Below are 17,495 nucleotides of genomic sequence, written 5' to 3' on the forward strand. Positions count from 1 at the left end.
TATGTTTTACATGTTATTCTCAGCATGATGGTGTTTTGTGTTGAGGTTAAAGCAATGAGTTTGAACTTTTTTCAATAAAGCGAAGTCATTTGGGGCAATTAAATGAGAGATTACACTATATAGGCTGTTTAAAGTTAACCTAACTCATTTAACAGTAAGCATAACTCAGAAGAGTATCACCAACTCCAAGCTTGAATCTGTTAAGTAATTTTACTTAACTTTTTGGAGGCAAAATGTTCGCATGATTTTTTTCAAATAAAGTCAAATAATTGTAGTTTACAGTGTACCTTCTGCCCTGATTTGTGGTGTGCTGCAGAAATAGTCGTCCTTGTGGCAGGTTCTCCCACCATCAGTGACTTTCCAGTTCTAGGTCACCTACTCCCTCCCTAATTCGCTCAGTCTGGCTGGGCCGCCAGGGTCTTAGTGGTTCCTAATTTATTCAATTTGAGAATGACAGAAGGCGTTGTGTTATTCGGGTCCTTCACAGTAGCAGATTGTTGTTGAGACCTTTTCCCAGAATCGTGAGTCGACATAATCCCGTCTCTGAGGTCTAGATACGATTCCTTTGCACACAGTTTATGATGTGTGGCAGCCGCCACGTGCGCCCGTTCTAGAGGGGCTCTAGAGGCGCGGTATGCACAACTTCGCCGCGTGCTCCGCCTCCCCCTCCTTGACGGGACAAATGTTGCTGTTTATGTTCTGTTGGTGTTGTTATTTGTTGGTGTAATGTTTGTGTAGGTGTTTTTGTGTGTTATTGTGTTGGGCTGTGAGATGCTTAGTGTGGGGTTGTGTCTTAAACATAGAAAGAAGGCGTATGACTAGGAGTGGCCTGCCTGCTATTGCTGGGCTTTGTATGTGTCTTTTCTGCTGGTGTAAATAAAGAGCCCTTCTCGTAGCAGAAATTAAGGCCCCTCCCGTGTCTCCTTCTTGATCAAGACGCAACAGTTGTTTAACGGCATCGAAAGTATAACTGTACATTTCATAATTGTTTTTTTTTTGCGCTAAAAAATGTACTTTGAATTTGCAAGACTCAAATGTGTCAACTAAATGTAATACATGAACACAATTACTGCCAAAACATGTAAACCTACAGATAACACATACATACACATAACGCCATTTAAGTAACACATTTTCTCTAATAAGTTGCCCCCTGCATTTGTCCACACTGCACATCATTTAAATAACAACAACAATTGTCCCTACCTCCGAAAATGGCCGCGCATATGTTGCACATTTTGCACATATACACACTTTCTATGCACGAGCACACTTCCGCGTCTCTAATTTGTTCCATATTGCCTATTGTCTATTTTTTTTTTCTTTTGGACTTATTTTGTGTATGTTTTCTGTCATCCAACTAGTACATATCCACCCATGCCCTTGTCTTTAAGTTATCCCCCAGAGAAGTAGCCTGAACATGTTTCGTTATTATAACAACAACATCAACACTAATTTCAGCCTATAAACTGGCAATGTTTACTGCGGTCAGTGAATCTTTTAGACTTCTGATTTTGAAGTGAAATAATTAACGTTTAAATTCCGTAATAGACCAAAGGTGATGAAGTAATGACAGAACTAGAAAACTGCATTTAAAATGTTTTTATTCGTTTGTCAGAGTTATTTCTTTGTCAACAGCTTTGTGCACTGAATTTAAGCTGTTTCCTCCTTCATTTCCTCTAGTGGTACTGTCTGCCCAGAGCAGATGCAACCACAGACAAGAACTTCTGCCAAGCCTCCTGCACATCAGCGGTGAAGACAGAGGGTCCGAACTTCATGGCCACACATACGGTGATGCAGTCAGCAAGAAGCTGGAAGAAACAAACAATTATAGCAAAGCGTTAGTACATAGGTGCTAATCCATCACCTAAATTCAGTATCGTGGTAAACGCGGCTAAATGCAAGACAAGCACGGAAATTTACCCTGAAGTTGTCGGGATCCACGTGTATTTTCTCAGAGTGCATCACACTGAGCTGGGCATAGGCGGCCTTGATGTTGTCCATGTTCTTGATGGCTCTTTCCAGCCCACCCATGACGACCTTTCCGTGATTAGCCACTTTGGGGTTGCCCATGATAGCGGCGGGGCTGGAAAGGTTACCAAAGGAAGCGAAGTGCCTCTGAGTCCATGGAGCCACGATCAGAAGCCTCAAATGAAGAAATAAGAATGGACAAGTAAGAATTAAGTTCTAAAGGAATAAAGATTTACGAGACAACACAATAAATTCGCAGACAGTGTCAGCATCGAGAGCTACCTGGAAATGGCCTGAGGTCCAATTTCGTCGACACTGATCTTTCCCCATAGGCCAATGATGGCGCTGCGCTCGGCATCTGTCCACTCAACCATACTGACGGTTTAGGATCTCTTCACTAACTTGCTTGAAGATGTTCAATAGCAATTCAGAGCGCAATTTATTGATGTTTAACGTCTCCGCCCTTCAGGCAGGGGGGCAATTTGATTGGCTAATATCTAGTCGAACGTAAAGCATACGTGACTGGATATCACTGATCGGCTTTTGGCCAAGAACATGCAGTTTTATGTGTTTTTCGTCTATCTCATCATGATTTCCAAAATGTAATGAGGATTTTAAATTAAATACTACAAAACTGCAAACATTTGCAATAAATAAACTGTTAAATAGTAAAATAACCGATGGAGGATGTTAACCAGTTTCAGAATTCCAATACTTCAAGGAAATATTTGCCCTGAAGTTAAGTAAAGGCATGCGTTGTTCTCATAATTATATTTTTAGACAAATCTCTAAATATAAAAATAAAAATGATCTAAAATGCACATTTTAAAACTGTCATTATCCAATAACTTGATTTAATGAAGAAAAAAAGAACGTGTTTTTTTTTAGAAGAGATATATTGCTGAATTCCAAAATCCATTTCCATTGTTTGATTCTTCCACTAAAAACATAATTAAATTTCACACATTTCCAAATGCATTTTTAAATAAACTTTTCATATATTTATTTTCCCTATGGGAAACCGTTTGTTTCTACTCTAATAATAATTCATGACCTTTTATACTTCATGGTTGATGATTTTAATGTCAAGTGGTTGGACATGAATAAAACACGTTACATCAGCACAATTGTTTTGGCACGAAGTGTTGATTTAACACGTTTTATTAATCTGAAAACACTTCCTACATTTGAATCATGTAAATTCATAGCATATTTTTGTGAACTATGTGCGTTGTTTGACTTGCGCTGAAGTGGAAGATAAGTACAGCTTTACCTAACAGGTTATCTAAGCATAAATGGTTTTGAGAAAAGTCTGATTGCCATTTTTACCATACTCTCTGGAAATTACAATCTGTGTACGTTTAAGTTTATTAAACGTTAACAAAAAATTGACTTATGATCTATGATTAAATACGGCCAATACTGCCAACGGGTGCTATTCTGACCATTTATTTTTCATTGTTTCTCATTAGCGAAAAGCATCACAAGAGAGATATTTACGCAAATTAATTTGAAAAGCATATCAACATTTTAAAGGAGATTTAGAAAAAAAAAACAAGCCTAATGTAAATCGCTAATGCTAACTCTCCCAAACATGAAATACCTGATTAGGGAAAAAAAATATTATTTTTGTTATCTGAATTATAGCAGGCTATATGTTGGCCCGGTGCTGATTAGGCTGGGTGGAGACCAGCAGTAACGTGTATTAGAGGTGTGGTTTAGATGGTATGTCTGGGTGGGTCCGTTTTAGTTTGATATAAAAGTGGTGAAAGGTTGTAAGTTCACAAGGACATTTTTCTCAATACATCCTGACTTAAGGATAAGAAGAAGACGCAGAGATGAGTCTCACTGTCCAGGACATGGCTGTGGTGAAAGGCCTTTGGGCCAAAATCGGCTCCAAGGCCGACGATATCGGCGCTGAAGCCTTGGGCAGGTAATTTCATTTGGTCTATTTGGGCTCAGTGTTGTTAACTGAGAAATAGACTCTACATATTTTTAAACAAGAGAGCGAGCATTGGGCTGTTAGGGGTCTTCTTTTTGTAAGATATAATTCCTTATTCATTTTACAATCTGATGTATTTAACTCGACTGAACTGGTCTTATGATATTTTTGTGATCTGTAGGCTCGTTTGTCATATGCAAGCCTAATCCATATTTTCTCCATCAGGATGCTCACCGTGTACCCCCAGACCAAGACCTACTTCTCCCACTGGGCTGACCTGAGCCCTGGATCCGCTCCAGTGAAGAAGCATGGAAAGACCATCATGGGGGCCGTCAGTGATGCAGTGGCCCATATTGAAGACCTTCCTGGAGCTCTGTCCCAGCTCAGCGAACTGCACGCTTCCAAGCTGAGAGTGGACCCTGCTAACTTCAAGGTAGGCCTTCTAATATACAGGGTTGCAGAGATCACATTTATTTTCCAATGATCCACAAGTACTGAAACTTTATTAAGTAAACTTTATAGTTAACATATGTTTTATTAAAGTTTACCTTGAATGGATCATCCCATCTCTAAAATTTATTTTCCAAGTGGCATTAAATCAAGCGACAATTCAAAGCTGGTCCTCAATGCTGTTTTTCTGTTTTCTTTTAATCTCAGATCCTGGCACACAACATCATTGTGGTCGTGGCCATGCTGTTCCCTGCTGACTTCACTCCTGAAGTTCACGTGTCTTTGGACAAGTTCCTGCAGAACGTGGCCTGGTGCATGGCTGAGAGATACCGCTAAACTACCAATGGAAAGGAATTGTCCACTGATGTAGTTCTTCCATGACAGAAATGTCTGAATAAAGTCACCAGATGAAAAAGCTCTAAATGTTTTATTTGTTTTCTATTCCTAAACTATTAAATGCTTAAATATTTATTGCAAAATAGAAAAAACTCAATTGTTCCTTGTATCCATATTTTAACGGTCATAAACGCTTTTGACTTTTGATACACATTGGTACTGTCCACTGAATTTAAGGATGCAGCTTTAAATCAGTAATTAAATCCATAATTTTATGTGAGCATGTTGAGTACATATTCAAAACTCTGTAGACAAGACTACTATCAGTTTTCTTTTTGGTGAAAAATCAGCTGAAATGAATTCTGTAACACTATCTCCAGTGTGTGTGAATGTGTATGTCTGTCTGTCTGCCCTGCGATGGACTGGCGACCTGTCCAGGGTCTATCCTGCCTTCCGCCCAATGACAGCTGGGATAGGCTCCAGCACCCCACCGCGACCCAGAAGGATAAGCGGTTTAGTGGATGGATGGATGCATGGATATCTCCAGTGCTTTCTCTATAACTCATGTTGTACCGATTGACATGTAAGACACAAAGTTGATTATCAAATCAGCCTGCAACAAACATCACAACCCCTTTTCATTCCATACATGAATTCCGAGTGAATCTCACTTTTAAACATCCCCAGTTACATCTTTTAACCACAACTGGAGCTAAATCCATGCTAGAAAAAAAAAACAGCATAGACCAGCATGCCTAATCACCAGCATATGCTGTGATTTGGATGCTGGTATGTTGGTTACCAACAATGGCTGTTGACATGCTGATCACCATCAAAACCAGCATATTTTACTGGGTGACCAGTTAAATCAGCATAGACCAGCCTAGACCAGAATGGATTCTGTGTAAGTCTGTGCTGTTTTGTTTTTAATAGGGAAAGCAATGGTTGCTTATCAGTGATTGGAGGGCTAACCTAATCTAATTTAAGTAGGTGAAGAGCACAATGAAGAGCATAGTAATTTGATTGTCCATAATGACAGAACTTGCAGAAACCAAATCAAATTTCATTGTCCTAAAAAATTCGGCATGATACATATTAATTCCCCACTTTATTGACATTTTCTTTGTCATCCTGTGATGGCACTGGCTTTTCTCATGAGTTGATTTGGGTACTTGGCGCCCACTGCAGAGGCACTGCTCCCCCTTATACATGTACCAATCAGCCATAACATCAAAACTACCTCCTGGTTTCTACAGTTATTGTCTATTTTATCAGCTTCACTTAATTACATAAAGGTGCACTTCGTAGTTACAGACTCTAGTCATCTGTTGCTCTTCAACCTTTATTAGCCCCATTTTACCCTGTTCTTCAAAGGTCAAGACCATCACAGACAGGGTCACTGCCAGGGATTTTGGCTATGGGAAAAGATACACTACATGAACAAAAGTATTGGGACATCTACACTTTACACCAACAAGAGCTTTTATGACATCCCATTCTAAATCCATAGGCATTAATATGGAGTTGGTCTGCTCTTTGCAGCTATAACAGCTTCCACTCTTCTGGGAAGGCTTTCCACAAGATGTTGGAATGTGTCTGTGGGAATTTTTGCCCATTCGTCCAGAAGAGCATTTGTGAGGTCAGACACTGATGTTGGACGAGGGGGCCTGGCTCGCATTCTCCATTCTAGTTCATCCCAAAGGTGTTTGATGGGGTTGGGCTCAGGGCTTTGTGGGGCCAGTCAAGTTCTTCCACACCAAACTCATCCAGCCATGTCTTCATGGACCATGTTTTGTGCACTGGGGCACAGTCATGCTGGAACAGTAAAGTTGGAAGCATACAATTGTCCAAATTGTCTTGATATGCTGAAATATTAAGATTTCCCTTAACTGGAACTAAGGGGCCTAGGCCAACCCCTGAAAAAAAGAAACCATAGCATTATCCCTCCTCCACCAAACTTTAGATTTTATCAGGAAGAGAATTTTCTCCTGGCATTCACCAAACACAGACTCATCCATCAGACTGCCAGATAGAGAAGCATGATTCGTCACTCGCAGACTACGTTTCCACTTAATGCTTTACACCATGCCTCCCCAGTGCTTGGCAATGTGCATTTTGATTTTAGTCTAGTGTGTAGCTGCTCGGCCATGGAAACCCATTTCATTTAGCTCCTAAAGAGCAGTTCTTTTGCTGATGTTGCTTCCAGAGGCAACTTGGAACTCTTTAGTGAGTGATTCAACAGAGGATAGACACTGTGCACTTCAGCACTTGGCGGCTCCACTCTGTGTTTGTGTGGTCTACCGCTTTGTGGCTAAGCTGTTGTTGCTCCTAGATGCTTCTATACTATATATACTGCCAGTGTTTGTCTATCGAGACTGCAAGGCTATGTGCTTAATTTTATCCATCTGTTCGTAATGAGTGTGGTTGAAACACCTGAACTCAATAATTAGGATGGGTGTCCTAATACTTTACCTTCCATATAGTTATCCATAGGGTGTCCATATACTGTACATTCGCACACCTCAGAGGAGATTCCTCTTCCATAGATGTCTGTCATTGATTTACTGTTGCCATGGATACCGGTGTACCGCCCCTCTGATCTAAAACACATGCGGATCGGCAGTGACTGACTAGCTAGTGTGGGCTCCCTCTTTTGAATTCAAGCAAAACGTTTTAGGCAGTAAAGCTGGAGTGGGGGGAAACTTTATGAGCGTTCAGATTCATTAATAGGTTGTTTTGAGGACAGACGTTAGAGAATTAAAAATATATCCGCTTTATTTTTTGCTTGGTCAAGATTCCTCTTATCTTTCTTATCCTACATTTACACAGCAGGTAAAAGTGGCCAAAATCTGATCCCACCAAATTTTTGATGAACTGATGGCAAAGTTGGCGGTCCACTGGCGTTGTGCTTAGTGTTTTCAGGGCGGTCCGCCAGTGTTTAAGCAGAGTATTAGACAAAATTCCACTTATCATTGCTCATTTTCCAATTTACTTATTTTTCCTTCCTTGCTTTATGTATACTTTGTAAATTAGTTTAGTAAATCATTTTAATCTAGCACAGTGTCAACAACATTTCCTATAAAATCATTATATATTATGCCTAGTGATTTTGTCTCTCTCAGTTGTTTGTAATATTTGTCTTCTTTTAATTTGTAAAATGAAAGGCTAAAATTAAAAGGCTAAGATTAAAAAGTAGGTAGAGCTTGAATGCAGGACAAAAGTCTAGGTGGTCCAAGGGTGGACCAGAAGTGGCAAACAGTCAGCGGGGTGCCGAACTTATCAAGCCAGCGGACTGATATATGTTAGCTGTCTGGGACGTCAATCAAATTTTGCTCGTTGACACGTTAAATTTGGTCAAGATGACATGGCAAAAAAAAACCTGAAAACCTGCAACAACAAGTAGTCTAATGAAGTTGCTTAATATAAAAGTCTAATTTTTATTTATGAAGTGGCATTCAGTGAAATATTTTGTGTTGTTTGGGTTAGTTAGCTGACAAATGAACATTAGGCATCATTCAGTTTTACTTGACCTGCTGTGACCTTTTAGTGTCCTGGAAAGTGTTATGAAAATGCTGATGTTTGAGTAGGTAAAATTTGGGACCAATATTTGTGTTGATATTAAATTTGTTTGGTGTTAACAAATTATGTTTTAGCTGGAAAATGTTTTTTGGTGAAATATTGATATGATCGTGCATAAATGTAAACACATAAATGTTTTATTTGTTTCTTCCAGTTACATGTAGCTGTTTGCGGTGAAGGGAAGCAATATGAGCCCATTTGTGTAAGCCCAACATGTACAAGTGACAAATGAACATGAACAGTCTGCTAGTAAACATAAAGGTGACAAAGGTGTCAAATGTGTGTGTGTACGATATGCTCCTTTATTTTTCTTTATTTTTTGTAACTTACATACTTTAGCTAGTTGTCAAACTTATTTTGAAATGCAAGTAAGAAAAAATAGTTTGTCACTTAAATCTTTGTTTTATGCTTTATAGGGTTTAAAAATGCCAGTTGACACCTCAGGACTGCACCACATACCAGAACATCACTTTATGCTTTGCAGACCTCCGTAACAGAACCGTGTGCTTTGCAGACTTGCAGGCTATCACTGCAAGAGCGTTTTATGTTTAGTTTTACTTTACAGTCTGGCTTCAACCGGTTTTAGACAAATTTGTTTTAATGAAATATGCAATTTTTGCATCTTTTAAACAGCCAAAAGACAGAGATACGGTCATTGCCCTCTGCTTTCCTGCCACTCCCTGTGTAATGTTGTCATTGTTGTCTTGTTTTTTTTTTTCTTGTGGGCTTGTTTTTTTTAATTATATTTTTTATTTTTTATTTTTTTCAAATTATGTAATATTCTTTCAATAAAGCATGTTCCTGAAATTAAGTCCTGCAAAGTCGGTTTCAAAAAATATTTTTGGTACTCTGCATGAAGATATCATATATTAAAAAATGTAATGAGTGGTTTGCTGCATTAACACACAGCTTTTATTGCAGGATGTCCAGTCTTACCCACAAAGTGCTGGAGTGGCTATAGGTTTTCATTTCAACAGGAATGAGCAGGAGTTCACGCGATCAATTGTTTAACGACAGACACTGACTGAATCCTAAATTTGGTGAAAGTGTAAACAGACTACTTGGCACTGCGGTGTTTTAAAACAATTCACTTTGTCAGTGTGTTGATTTAAAATATCATTCAACTAAATTTAATTGTATAACAAAATGTCACAGTCTCTAAGACATAAATATCACAAACTTTGCATTATTTAGAGAAAAAGAAAATTTGTACTTGAAAAGTTGGTTTTAGCTTTCTGTGGGCCACTATTCTTTATACTTCTAAATAGATGGGCCTTTGGGTGGAAAAGGTTGAAAACCCCTGCCTTATAATGTTGTTGGGGGTTTAAGGAGGAGCAACTTAACTTTTAAAGCGAGGGAATCGAGAGGGATCAGAGGAATCATGTTTAGCTGGAAAGAAATAGCTTTGTGTGACTTTCTTTTGAACTGCATTTGTACTTTAAGAGAGACTGCCCAAGACCTGCTCAAACAGATGATGTAGATGCTGTTGAAGCAATACTAGCAAAATTAATAATAATGTTTTTTCTTAAATATATTTACTGTAGACCTTCCAACAGGTGTTTTACACACACACAGATAGTTTTGGATAGGATTACATAAATTTAGTATAACTGTATATACCATGTCCTCTAGAAATATTGGCACCCCTGGTATTGGCACCCCTGGTACATGAGCAAAACGGCCTGTAATAAAAGCATTCTTTATTGATTATCCATTTGATATTTCATCCAAAAAATCATACCTTTAAAAAAAAGTACATTGATTTCAAGAAAATATCTTAGTTATGAAATAAATATTTTTATCAAATCTATATTTACCACATTTGTTAGCACCCCTAGAAATTTTTATAAGTAAAATCTAACCTGAGTATCCTGACTAGCTCAGTCAGGAACCTTAAAATTATCCATAGTTTGGATCGTCCAGCAGGACAATCTACACACAAATGACTCACTGACCACAGAATTAAGGTTCTGCCATGGCCACCCCAGTCCCCTGGCATAAATCCTATAGAAAAACTGTGGGATGAGATGAAAAGGAGAGTCCACAGTGTGGACTTCAGAATCTGAAGGATCTGGAGAGGTTTTGTAGGAGGAAAGGTCTCAGATCCTTTGCTGGTTTTCTCCAGTCTCATTAAGCGTTATATGAGAAAACTCAGAGCTGTTACCTTTGCAAAGGAAGGCTGCACAAAGTATTAAATGAACGAGTGTGAATACTTGTGACACACACACACAAACACACACACACACACATCTTCTAAGCCGCTTATCTTCTGGGTCGTGGGGCGAGCTGGAGCCTATCCCAGCAGTCATTGGGTGGAAGGCAGGAAACACCCTGGACATGATGCCAGTCCACCATTTCATAATAAGGTTTTGTTTTTCAATCATTGTACTTCAAATAAAGGTTAGATTTATTAATATTTGTTAAAATAAAAAAAAAATAGAAGAAGATCAAAAGGATTAGCAATAAAGCATATTTTTACAGCCTGCTTTACTCATGTTCACCAGGGGTGCCAATATTTGTGGAGAACACTATATATAAATACATATTCCTTTCACCATCTGCAATGGCAATTGCAATATTTGTTATGTGATCCCTGTTGTAAAAATATACCATAAGAACCATTAGGATTAAAACCTGATGGTTTTGCTTTCACATGGGAATTGGCTTAATGGTTACCATCAGAGACCAGTAATTTCCTGTAGGACACCTTTATATCCCATTACAAAACATCAAATGCATCTGGAATCAGTCCCGGGTCACCTGTTAAACCATTAGGTTCCTTTACACTGTGATATTAACCCATCAAGTAAAGCCAAAACACATTACAAAACCTCCAGGAGCCAACAGAAACATAATTCATTCATATGTATAAATATAATAAGCTTTAAACTGTTCAGCAATACAATGTATTTTTGCTTATGAAGAATTTCTCCCAAAAGAGGGGCGGCACGGTGGTGCAGTGGGTAGCGCTGTCACCTCACAGCAAGAATGGCCTGGGTTCGATTCCCGGCTGGGTGACCAGGGTCATTTCTGTGTGGAGTTTGCATGTTCTCCCCGTGTCTGCGTGGGTTTCCTCCGGGTACTCCGGTTTCCTCCCACAGTCCAAAAACATGCAGTCAGGCTGATTGGACATGCTAAATTGCCCCTAGGTGTGAGTGTGTGTGTGAATGTGTATGTCTGTCTGTCTGCCCTGCGATGGACTGGCGACCTGTCCAGGGTGTATCCTGCCTTCCGCCCAATGACAGCTGGGATAGGCTCCAGCACCCCACCGCGACCCAGAAGGATAAGCGGTTTAGATGATGGATGGATGGAGAATTTCTCCCAAAAGACAAAGCAGGCATTTGACCCATCACTTATCAAAGTACAAGAGCGACGCCCCGCTACTTTTGAGTTCAGGACGCACACAATCAGTTAAAGTTAAACTGGTATTCACAAAGATGATAAGCATCTCTATTTTCTGTTTTCTTGTTGGTGAAGGTGTGGCACTGTTCATGATCAGGTTCAGAGGTGGGTAGAGGAGCCTAAATCAGTACTCAAGTAAAAGTATTAAAACTTGCATAAAATAATTACACAAGTAAAAGTAACTTCCCCAATACAACTTGAGCAGAAATTTAGAAATAGCAGTTCGAAAATCTACTTAAGTACTGAACGTTTAGTACATCCAGCATTTATCAGTATAGGAACTGAAGATTGTGCAGCTCTGTTCTTCTGTTTTTGTTTTTTTTGTTTTTTGTTTGTTTGTTTGTTTGTTTGTTTTTGGTCTAAAATACAAAGCTCCAAAGTCAGAGATGTAACCAGTCACAAAGCAGTACAAGTATTGCCACCATCAAAACAAACTGAAACACCAAAAATGTAATTTGTAACTTTAATACAAATGGCTAAAATGTAGAGATTCCTTTACTCACTTTAGTAGAAGTAAAAGTTATGTATTTGAAAGTACACCGAGTAGAAGTAAAAAACAATCAATATTTTAGTCAAGTACATGTGCTTGAGTAAACGCAGCTAGGTACTACCTACCTCTGAATAGGTTTACAAAGACATGTTATTAGAGGCAGTTTTACTCAGTAGTCTAATTGCATTTCGTCACTCGGCCAGCCGCTTTTTTTTTAAACAATGTTCTGCCCCACCACTTTTGGAGGTGTGGAGCCACGCCTGGTTCAGAATATATTTTAAAATAAATTAAAAATTGGAATTTTCTATTATTTGGTCAGTTGGTGCTTTATGTTGTTTGAACAATAACGCCACACCAGTAGGTGGCGGTAAAACACTACAGTTCCCAAAGGTTTCCCAACAGCAACAAAATCAAAATACACCAACTTTACCTGTTATGGCGTACAATATCTAAATACTGTAGATATATGTTTTAACACGCTAAATATTTACGGTATACATTACACTCTCTTTGCTAACTGAATTTGACAAGAGCCCAATAGTGATTTTGATTTGTAACAATGAATCAGCAATTGTGTATGTAGATTGTTTAATTAACTTAATAAAATTCGCATAAGGTATAACTGCTTTGACCAAGTCTGTATTAGATGGGGAAGACATCTCTCTCTCTCTCTCTCTCTCTCTCTCTCTCTCTCTCTCTCTCTCTCTCTCTCTCTCTCTCTTTCTCTCTTTGTCTCCCTAGTTTTAGCCTGCTGATTTTCTTTAAGATTTTGCCTTAGTTAAGTCTTTGCGTGTGTTTGTGTGGACGTGATAATCTGTTCTTATCCATTTTATCCATACTTAGAATTATGCGTACTTTTTGGTGTTCCTATAATTCTGAAAAAAAAAGATTTTTTCTATTAAAGTTTCTAATCTATTTTACTTTGAAAGTCAATGTGTGGTCTTTCCTTTTCAGTTTTGAGGTAGATTGCAATACAGAAATTATGAATGGGTTTTTTTATACATTTCTAAATTTTAATCTTAGTTATGCTGCAGTAAATTACCCTAGAAGCTGGAATAAATGTGCCTTCCAGACTGCACAGTAGTTATCACTGTAAAGGAGTGGGACACTGAATCGATGTAATATTACAGAGGTAATTCGTTCAGCCGGGAGTGACTACGGTAATGGCGGGGGTAAGTGTATTTGCGACTAACAAAAATCGGAATTTGGCCAAACATCCAAACACATTTAGCATTTTCCATAGTAGGCTATAGCACTGTAGCTAGGTGGCTATAATAGACAATAAATCTTGTTTATCCGCTATGGCACACTGTGAAAACATGTTAATAGAACAATGACATACTCCAAAAGGCAGCCCGTGCATAAACACTGTATAAGTCTATACAGAACGCTTTGTCCAAACGTGAGCATTGCTTTTATGAAGTAAGCGTTTCTTATGATATATCTTTATTGTCATACACAGCAAATAACGTACCTGACAGTGACGTACTCGTGAAAAAAGATTAATTCCATGGTCTGGTTTGTGCTGGTCTGATGCTGGTTTTGCTGGCTTCCCAGCAAGGTCATTCGCCCCTTTGTCCCCCACCAGCCCCATGTTTTCAAACGGTGTCTTGGTTTTCTCCAAGCCGCAATTGACAGCCAAAAGAACCTCCAATTTCTTTGGCGACGCCTTCACCAGTTTTTCTTCATATGGAGAAGGCACCACCCCCTGGACTGCTCCCCTTTATGGGGACGTCTCTACTCCCGACTCCAGCTGCTGATGAGAGTTTCTGCTCTGTCTCTGAGTTCAGTAGCCTTTTTAAAATAACCAAAACGCCCATTTGGTGTTGCATCTTACGGGCGAATTGTCTGTCGTTACCTGCAGACGTTGTCTCTGTGCCCAGTCACATTACAGCAGCTCCTTTAGATGTTAGATTGCAGAAAAATCTAGAAATATTTGGTTTTGCGTTAACTTTTGCGCACCGCTGACACATTTTCGGCTGTGCAATTTAATTGGAGAGGTTACGTCTGCCTACTCCATGCACTAGTAAAGATAGGATATCACGGGCGCTTTTCTATTTCTTTCTTTTATTAAACATAATGTGACTAACATTAGAGATGATTCTTTAACCAAATATAATAAAGTTACCCACCAGCTGCATGTCAATTTACTTTAAATACGCTTAGTTTCAAAATGCACTACATTTTAAATTGCCCCTGCATTATACGCCATTGTACAAGCCTATTATTTTTGTCATTCAGTAGTGTTCAATCAGCGAGTGTTTTTGATAATACGATGAAGGTTTTTAACATGTATCTACCTTCCTGATGAGGTCACTTCCAACCCTGACTGGATACATCTGATGCAGATCCTCAGTCCATTTAATTAGTTGGATCAGGTCTTTTCGTTTTGGTCTGGAGCTGAATTATGCGAGCAAGGCTGCAGGAGTTGGTGAACACCACCCATCTTTCACTGTATTCATTAACTTAGTAAGAAAAGAATCTAGGAACATAGGCAACAGTTTTCAGCAGAGCCTTGCCAATTGTATCTGGGATAAATAAAGCATTAGCTTAAAAGCAAAAGCCAGCATTTTTTTTTTCTTTTGTCTTCTAATATGCTCACAAGTACTTTGTCGCGCTGTTATTTTGAAAAAAATTGCTATTTAAAATAACGTAAACGTAAAAAAAGCAGGTGATGTTTTCAGATGATGGAAATGCATAATTTGTCATTTTTTCGCCGCATCAAAAGAATAATAGTACATTTTATAGTTGGATGTTCAAATCATTATCATTGTGCAACTGACGATTAAGGCCATTAAAATTAGCCTTTACTGTATTGGCAGTTTCCATCAGTTACACATGGCGTCATTTATTGCTCCCCCACATAAAATATCTGAGCCAAAACATTTTCAAAACAACGGACATCTATCCAGTTTAATTTGATTAAATTATTTAACTGGATTTCATTTTTAATTTAACCTTCTGAGTTTCTGTACAGTGACAAAAACGTATCATGCGGTGAACATCGTGCACTGTTTAACTACATTTACCGAATAAATTAGCTGGGGGTGAAGTGTGGTTAGAATAAATAACGTGTAACTTGCATAATTGTCAGGAAAGATACAAACAGAAAAAGAACATTCTGACGAGAAATAACAGAACTAGTAAGGTGCGTGTAAAATTGTTTTATTCGTTTATTGGAGTAATCATTTGTTGTCAACAGCTTTGTGCAGTGAATTGGTCTTTAGCTGTTCATTGAGAGTTACACTAGTGGTACTGCCTCCTCAGAGCAGCCACCATCACTCACAGGGACTTCTGCCAAGCCTCCTGCACATCAGCGGTGAAGGCAGAGGGTCCGAACTTCATGGCCGCACGTACGGTGATGCAGTCAGCGAGAAGCTGTAGAAACAGAGAAATAAGCCAAATTGATTAACACACAGGCAATAATCTACCATCGCTTATTTAGCACTAAAGTATGCTATTAGGCTTTGTGAAACAACGTAGAAGCACGGAAAATTACCACGAAGTTGTCGGGATCCACGTGCAGTTTCTCAGAGTGCAGCACACTGAGCTGGGCGTAGGTGGCCTTGATGTTGTCCAGGTTCTTCACGGCTCTGTCCAGCCCACCCATGACGACCTTACCGTGAGCAGCCACTTTAGGGTTGTCAAGGATAGCGGCGGGGCTGGAAAGGTTACCAAAGGAAGCGAAGTCCATGGAGCCACGATCAGGAGCCTGGAATTAAGAATTCTTAAGAATTAAGAATGAAAGAGAAGCAGAAATTCAATTTTAAAGTAATGACCACTTACAGGACATGTCAAGAAACATGTAGATACTATTACAAACAGAGAGCTACCTGGCTAGGGCCTGAGGTCCCATTTCATCGACATTGATCTTTCCCCACAGGCCAGTGATGGCGCTGCGCTCGGCATCTGTCCACTCAACCATACTGACGGTTTAGGGTCTCTTCACTAACTTGCTTGAAGGCGTGCAGCATAAATCCCTTGCACAGTATAGAGACCGGGCTAAATTTATTGAAGTTGAACGTCTCCGCCCTCCAGACAGAGCACAATTTGATTGGCTAATTTCTTTCTGGACGTGAGGAATACATGACTGGACACCAGTGATCGGATTAAGTCCAAATCACGTTGGCAAATATATTCACTTTCTTATTAGGGTTTTTTTTTAAGTATGGTTAAGCGTTCACACAAATCCACAAGTTATACCAAATAGAACTGCTGCCAGTGAATGCACGAAATAAACACCGTTGATAACACAAAATTGACAGTGCATCATGGCTTCATGTGCACTGTAAGCCCGGATAAGTTGAATTTGCTTAAAAAATAAAAGAAAATTAAGTAATGTGTAATGAAAACTTCAGTTACAGTAACTATAATTTTTGAGTTAGGCTAACATAAACATACGTTTGCGCAATTCGTCAATTCTAATTATTTTAATTTAACGTCTTGAAATTGCAATTTAACTATATACTTAAGTAGGCAATTGAGAATTTTTTTTTCTATTTAAGTGATATTAATCACTTTGCCACACACCAAAGGGTTGAGGCATTACTGTGAACATGGTCACTGACCAACACAAATACCCACTCATTAGCCAAGAGAATGATAACCTTCACTCTTTGCCAACAACACAATGTCAGACAGCTGAGTAAAGCATATGTAAAAAAAAAACATTTGCCTGAGGAAAGGCAGCCTGGGTGGAACAAAAGCACACTGACGGTGAGTAAAGCAAAGGGAAAGAAACACTCAGTATGCAAACAGATGGAGCCAGGAGCCAATGGGAAAGAAATATACGTTTTATCTAATAAAATCGTGTTAACAAAACAAACATGTAATTGTATTTCACAGCTTACTTAGTTTCACTCAGTTTCACACATTTGTTCAGCAACTTTAATGAGAAAGAAACAATTAAAACCAACAGAAATGTTTTTGAATATGGGGTTTCAAAGTTGCCATAGCAACAGACTAATGCAACAAGATGAAATCAATAACCAAACCGAACTTCCTTCAGACAAAGCGAATATGCAACCTACATATAACACAGCACACATGTGGAAGATGTTTGTGAAAAAAATCAAAGCAGTAAATGGGGATCATTTCTGAAAATAGTGATGGAAGATCATGTCGTTATTCTCGCAAGTAGACAGAGCTCTACATGTAAAAACATCTATTTCAAAATGTAAGCTAAAAGGGTTCTGCTGTTGTTATGATGTCATGCTTGTAACAACAGCAGAGCCTTTTATGCTGCTATATAAAATCATTTCCAAAGGAGATCTATATACAACCACATACAACACATTCTCCATCAGTCTGAAGATCTATTTCACT

The 17,495-nt window shown here is 38.8% G+C and overlaps 2 protein-coding genes across 3 annotated transcripts; one reads left to right on the plus strand and one right to left on the minus strand.

Annotated features, from left to right (window-relative positions):
• Nucleotides 1–1,587: 1,587 nt before the first annotated feature.
• LOC118805789 (hemoglobin subunit beta-like) lies at nucleotides 1,588–16,153 on the minus strand. Of its 2 annotated transcripts, none has more exons than XM_036566849.1 (3): nucleotides 16,004–16,153; nucleotides 1,924–2,146; nucleotides 1,588–1,811 (listed from the first exon to the last, which is right to left on the minus strand). In XM_036566849.1, the coding sequence occupies exons 1-3, from the start codon at nucleotides 16,093–16,095 to the stop codon at nucleotides 1,680–1,682; spliced, it is 447 nt and encodes a 148-aa protein (XP_036422742.1). In that variant the 5' UTR covers nucleotides 16,096–16,153; the 3' UTR covers nucleotides 1,588–1,679. The 2 variants fall into 2 exon arrangements, with proteins under 2 accessions (XP_036422742.1, XP_036422741.1); XM_036566848.1 differs by lacking the exon at nucleotides 16,004–16,153 and adding an exon at nucleotides 2,254–2,455.
• LOC118805795 (hemoglobin subunit alpha-like) lies at nucleotides 3,720–4,786 on the plus strand. The gene is made up of 3 exons (XM_036566856.1): nucleotides 3,720–3,904; nucleotides 4,139–4,346; nucleotides 4,571–4,786. The coding sequence occupies exons 1-3, from the start codon at nucleotides 3,810–3,812 to the stop codon at nucleotides 4,697–4,699; spliced, it is 432 nt and encodes a 143-aa protein (XP_036422749.1). The 5' UTR covers nucleotides 3,720–3,809; the 3' UTR covers nucleotides 4,700–4,786.
• Nucleotides 16,154–17,495: the final 1,342 nt, after the last annotated feature.

This window comes from Colossoma macropomum, unplaced genomic scaffold (assembly GCF_904425465.1).
Source record: "Colossoma macropomum unplaced genomic scaffold, Colossoma_macropomum, whole genome shotgun sequence".
Lineage (NCBI taxonomy): Eukaryota > Metazoa > Chordata > Actinopteri > Characiformes > Serrasalmidae > Colossoma > Colossoma macropomum.

What these genes read in the sequence shown, in the direction of transcription:
- LOC118805795 (XM_036566856.1), top strand. Translation starts at nt 3,810, where the DNA reads ATGAGTCTCACTGTCCAGGACATGGCTGTGGTGAAAGGCCTTTGGGCC. An exon ending in GGCGCTGAAGCCTTGGGCAG is followed by an intron (nt 3,905 to 4,138) that starts GTAATTTCATTT and finishes TTTCTCCATCAG; the next exon opens with GATGCTCACCGTGTACCCCC. An exon ending in TGGACCCTGCTAACTTCAAG is followed by an intron (nt 4,347 to 4,570) that starts GTAGGCCTTCTA and finishes TTTTAATCTCAG; the next exon opens with ATCCTGGCACACAACATCAT.
- LOC118805789 (XM_036566849.1), bottom strand. Translation starts at nt 16,095, where the DNA reads ATGGTTGAGTGGACAGATGCCGAGCGCAGCGCCATCACTGGCCTGTGG. An exon ending in GGACCTCAGGCCCTAGCCAG is followed by an intron (nt 2,147 to 16,003) that starts GTAGCTCTCTGT and finishes TCTTCATTTGAG; the next exon opens with GCTTCTGATCGTGGCTCCAT. An exon ending in TGGATCCCGACAACTTCAGG is followed by an intron (nt 1,812 to 1,923) that starts GTAAATTTCCGT and finishes TGTTTCTTCCAG; the next exon opens with CTTCTTGCTGACTGCATCAC.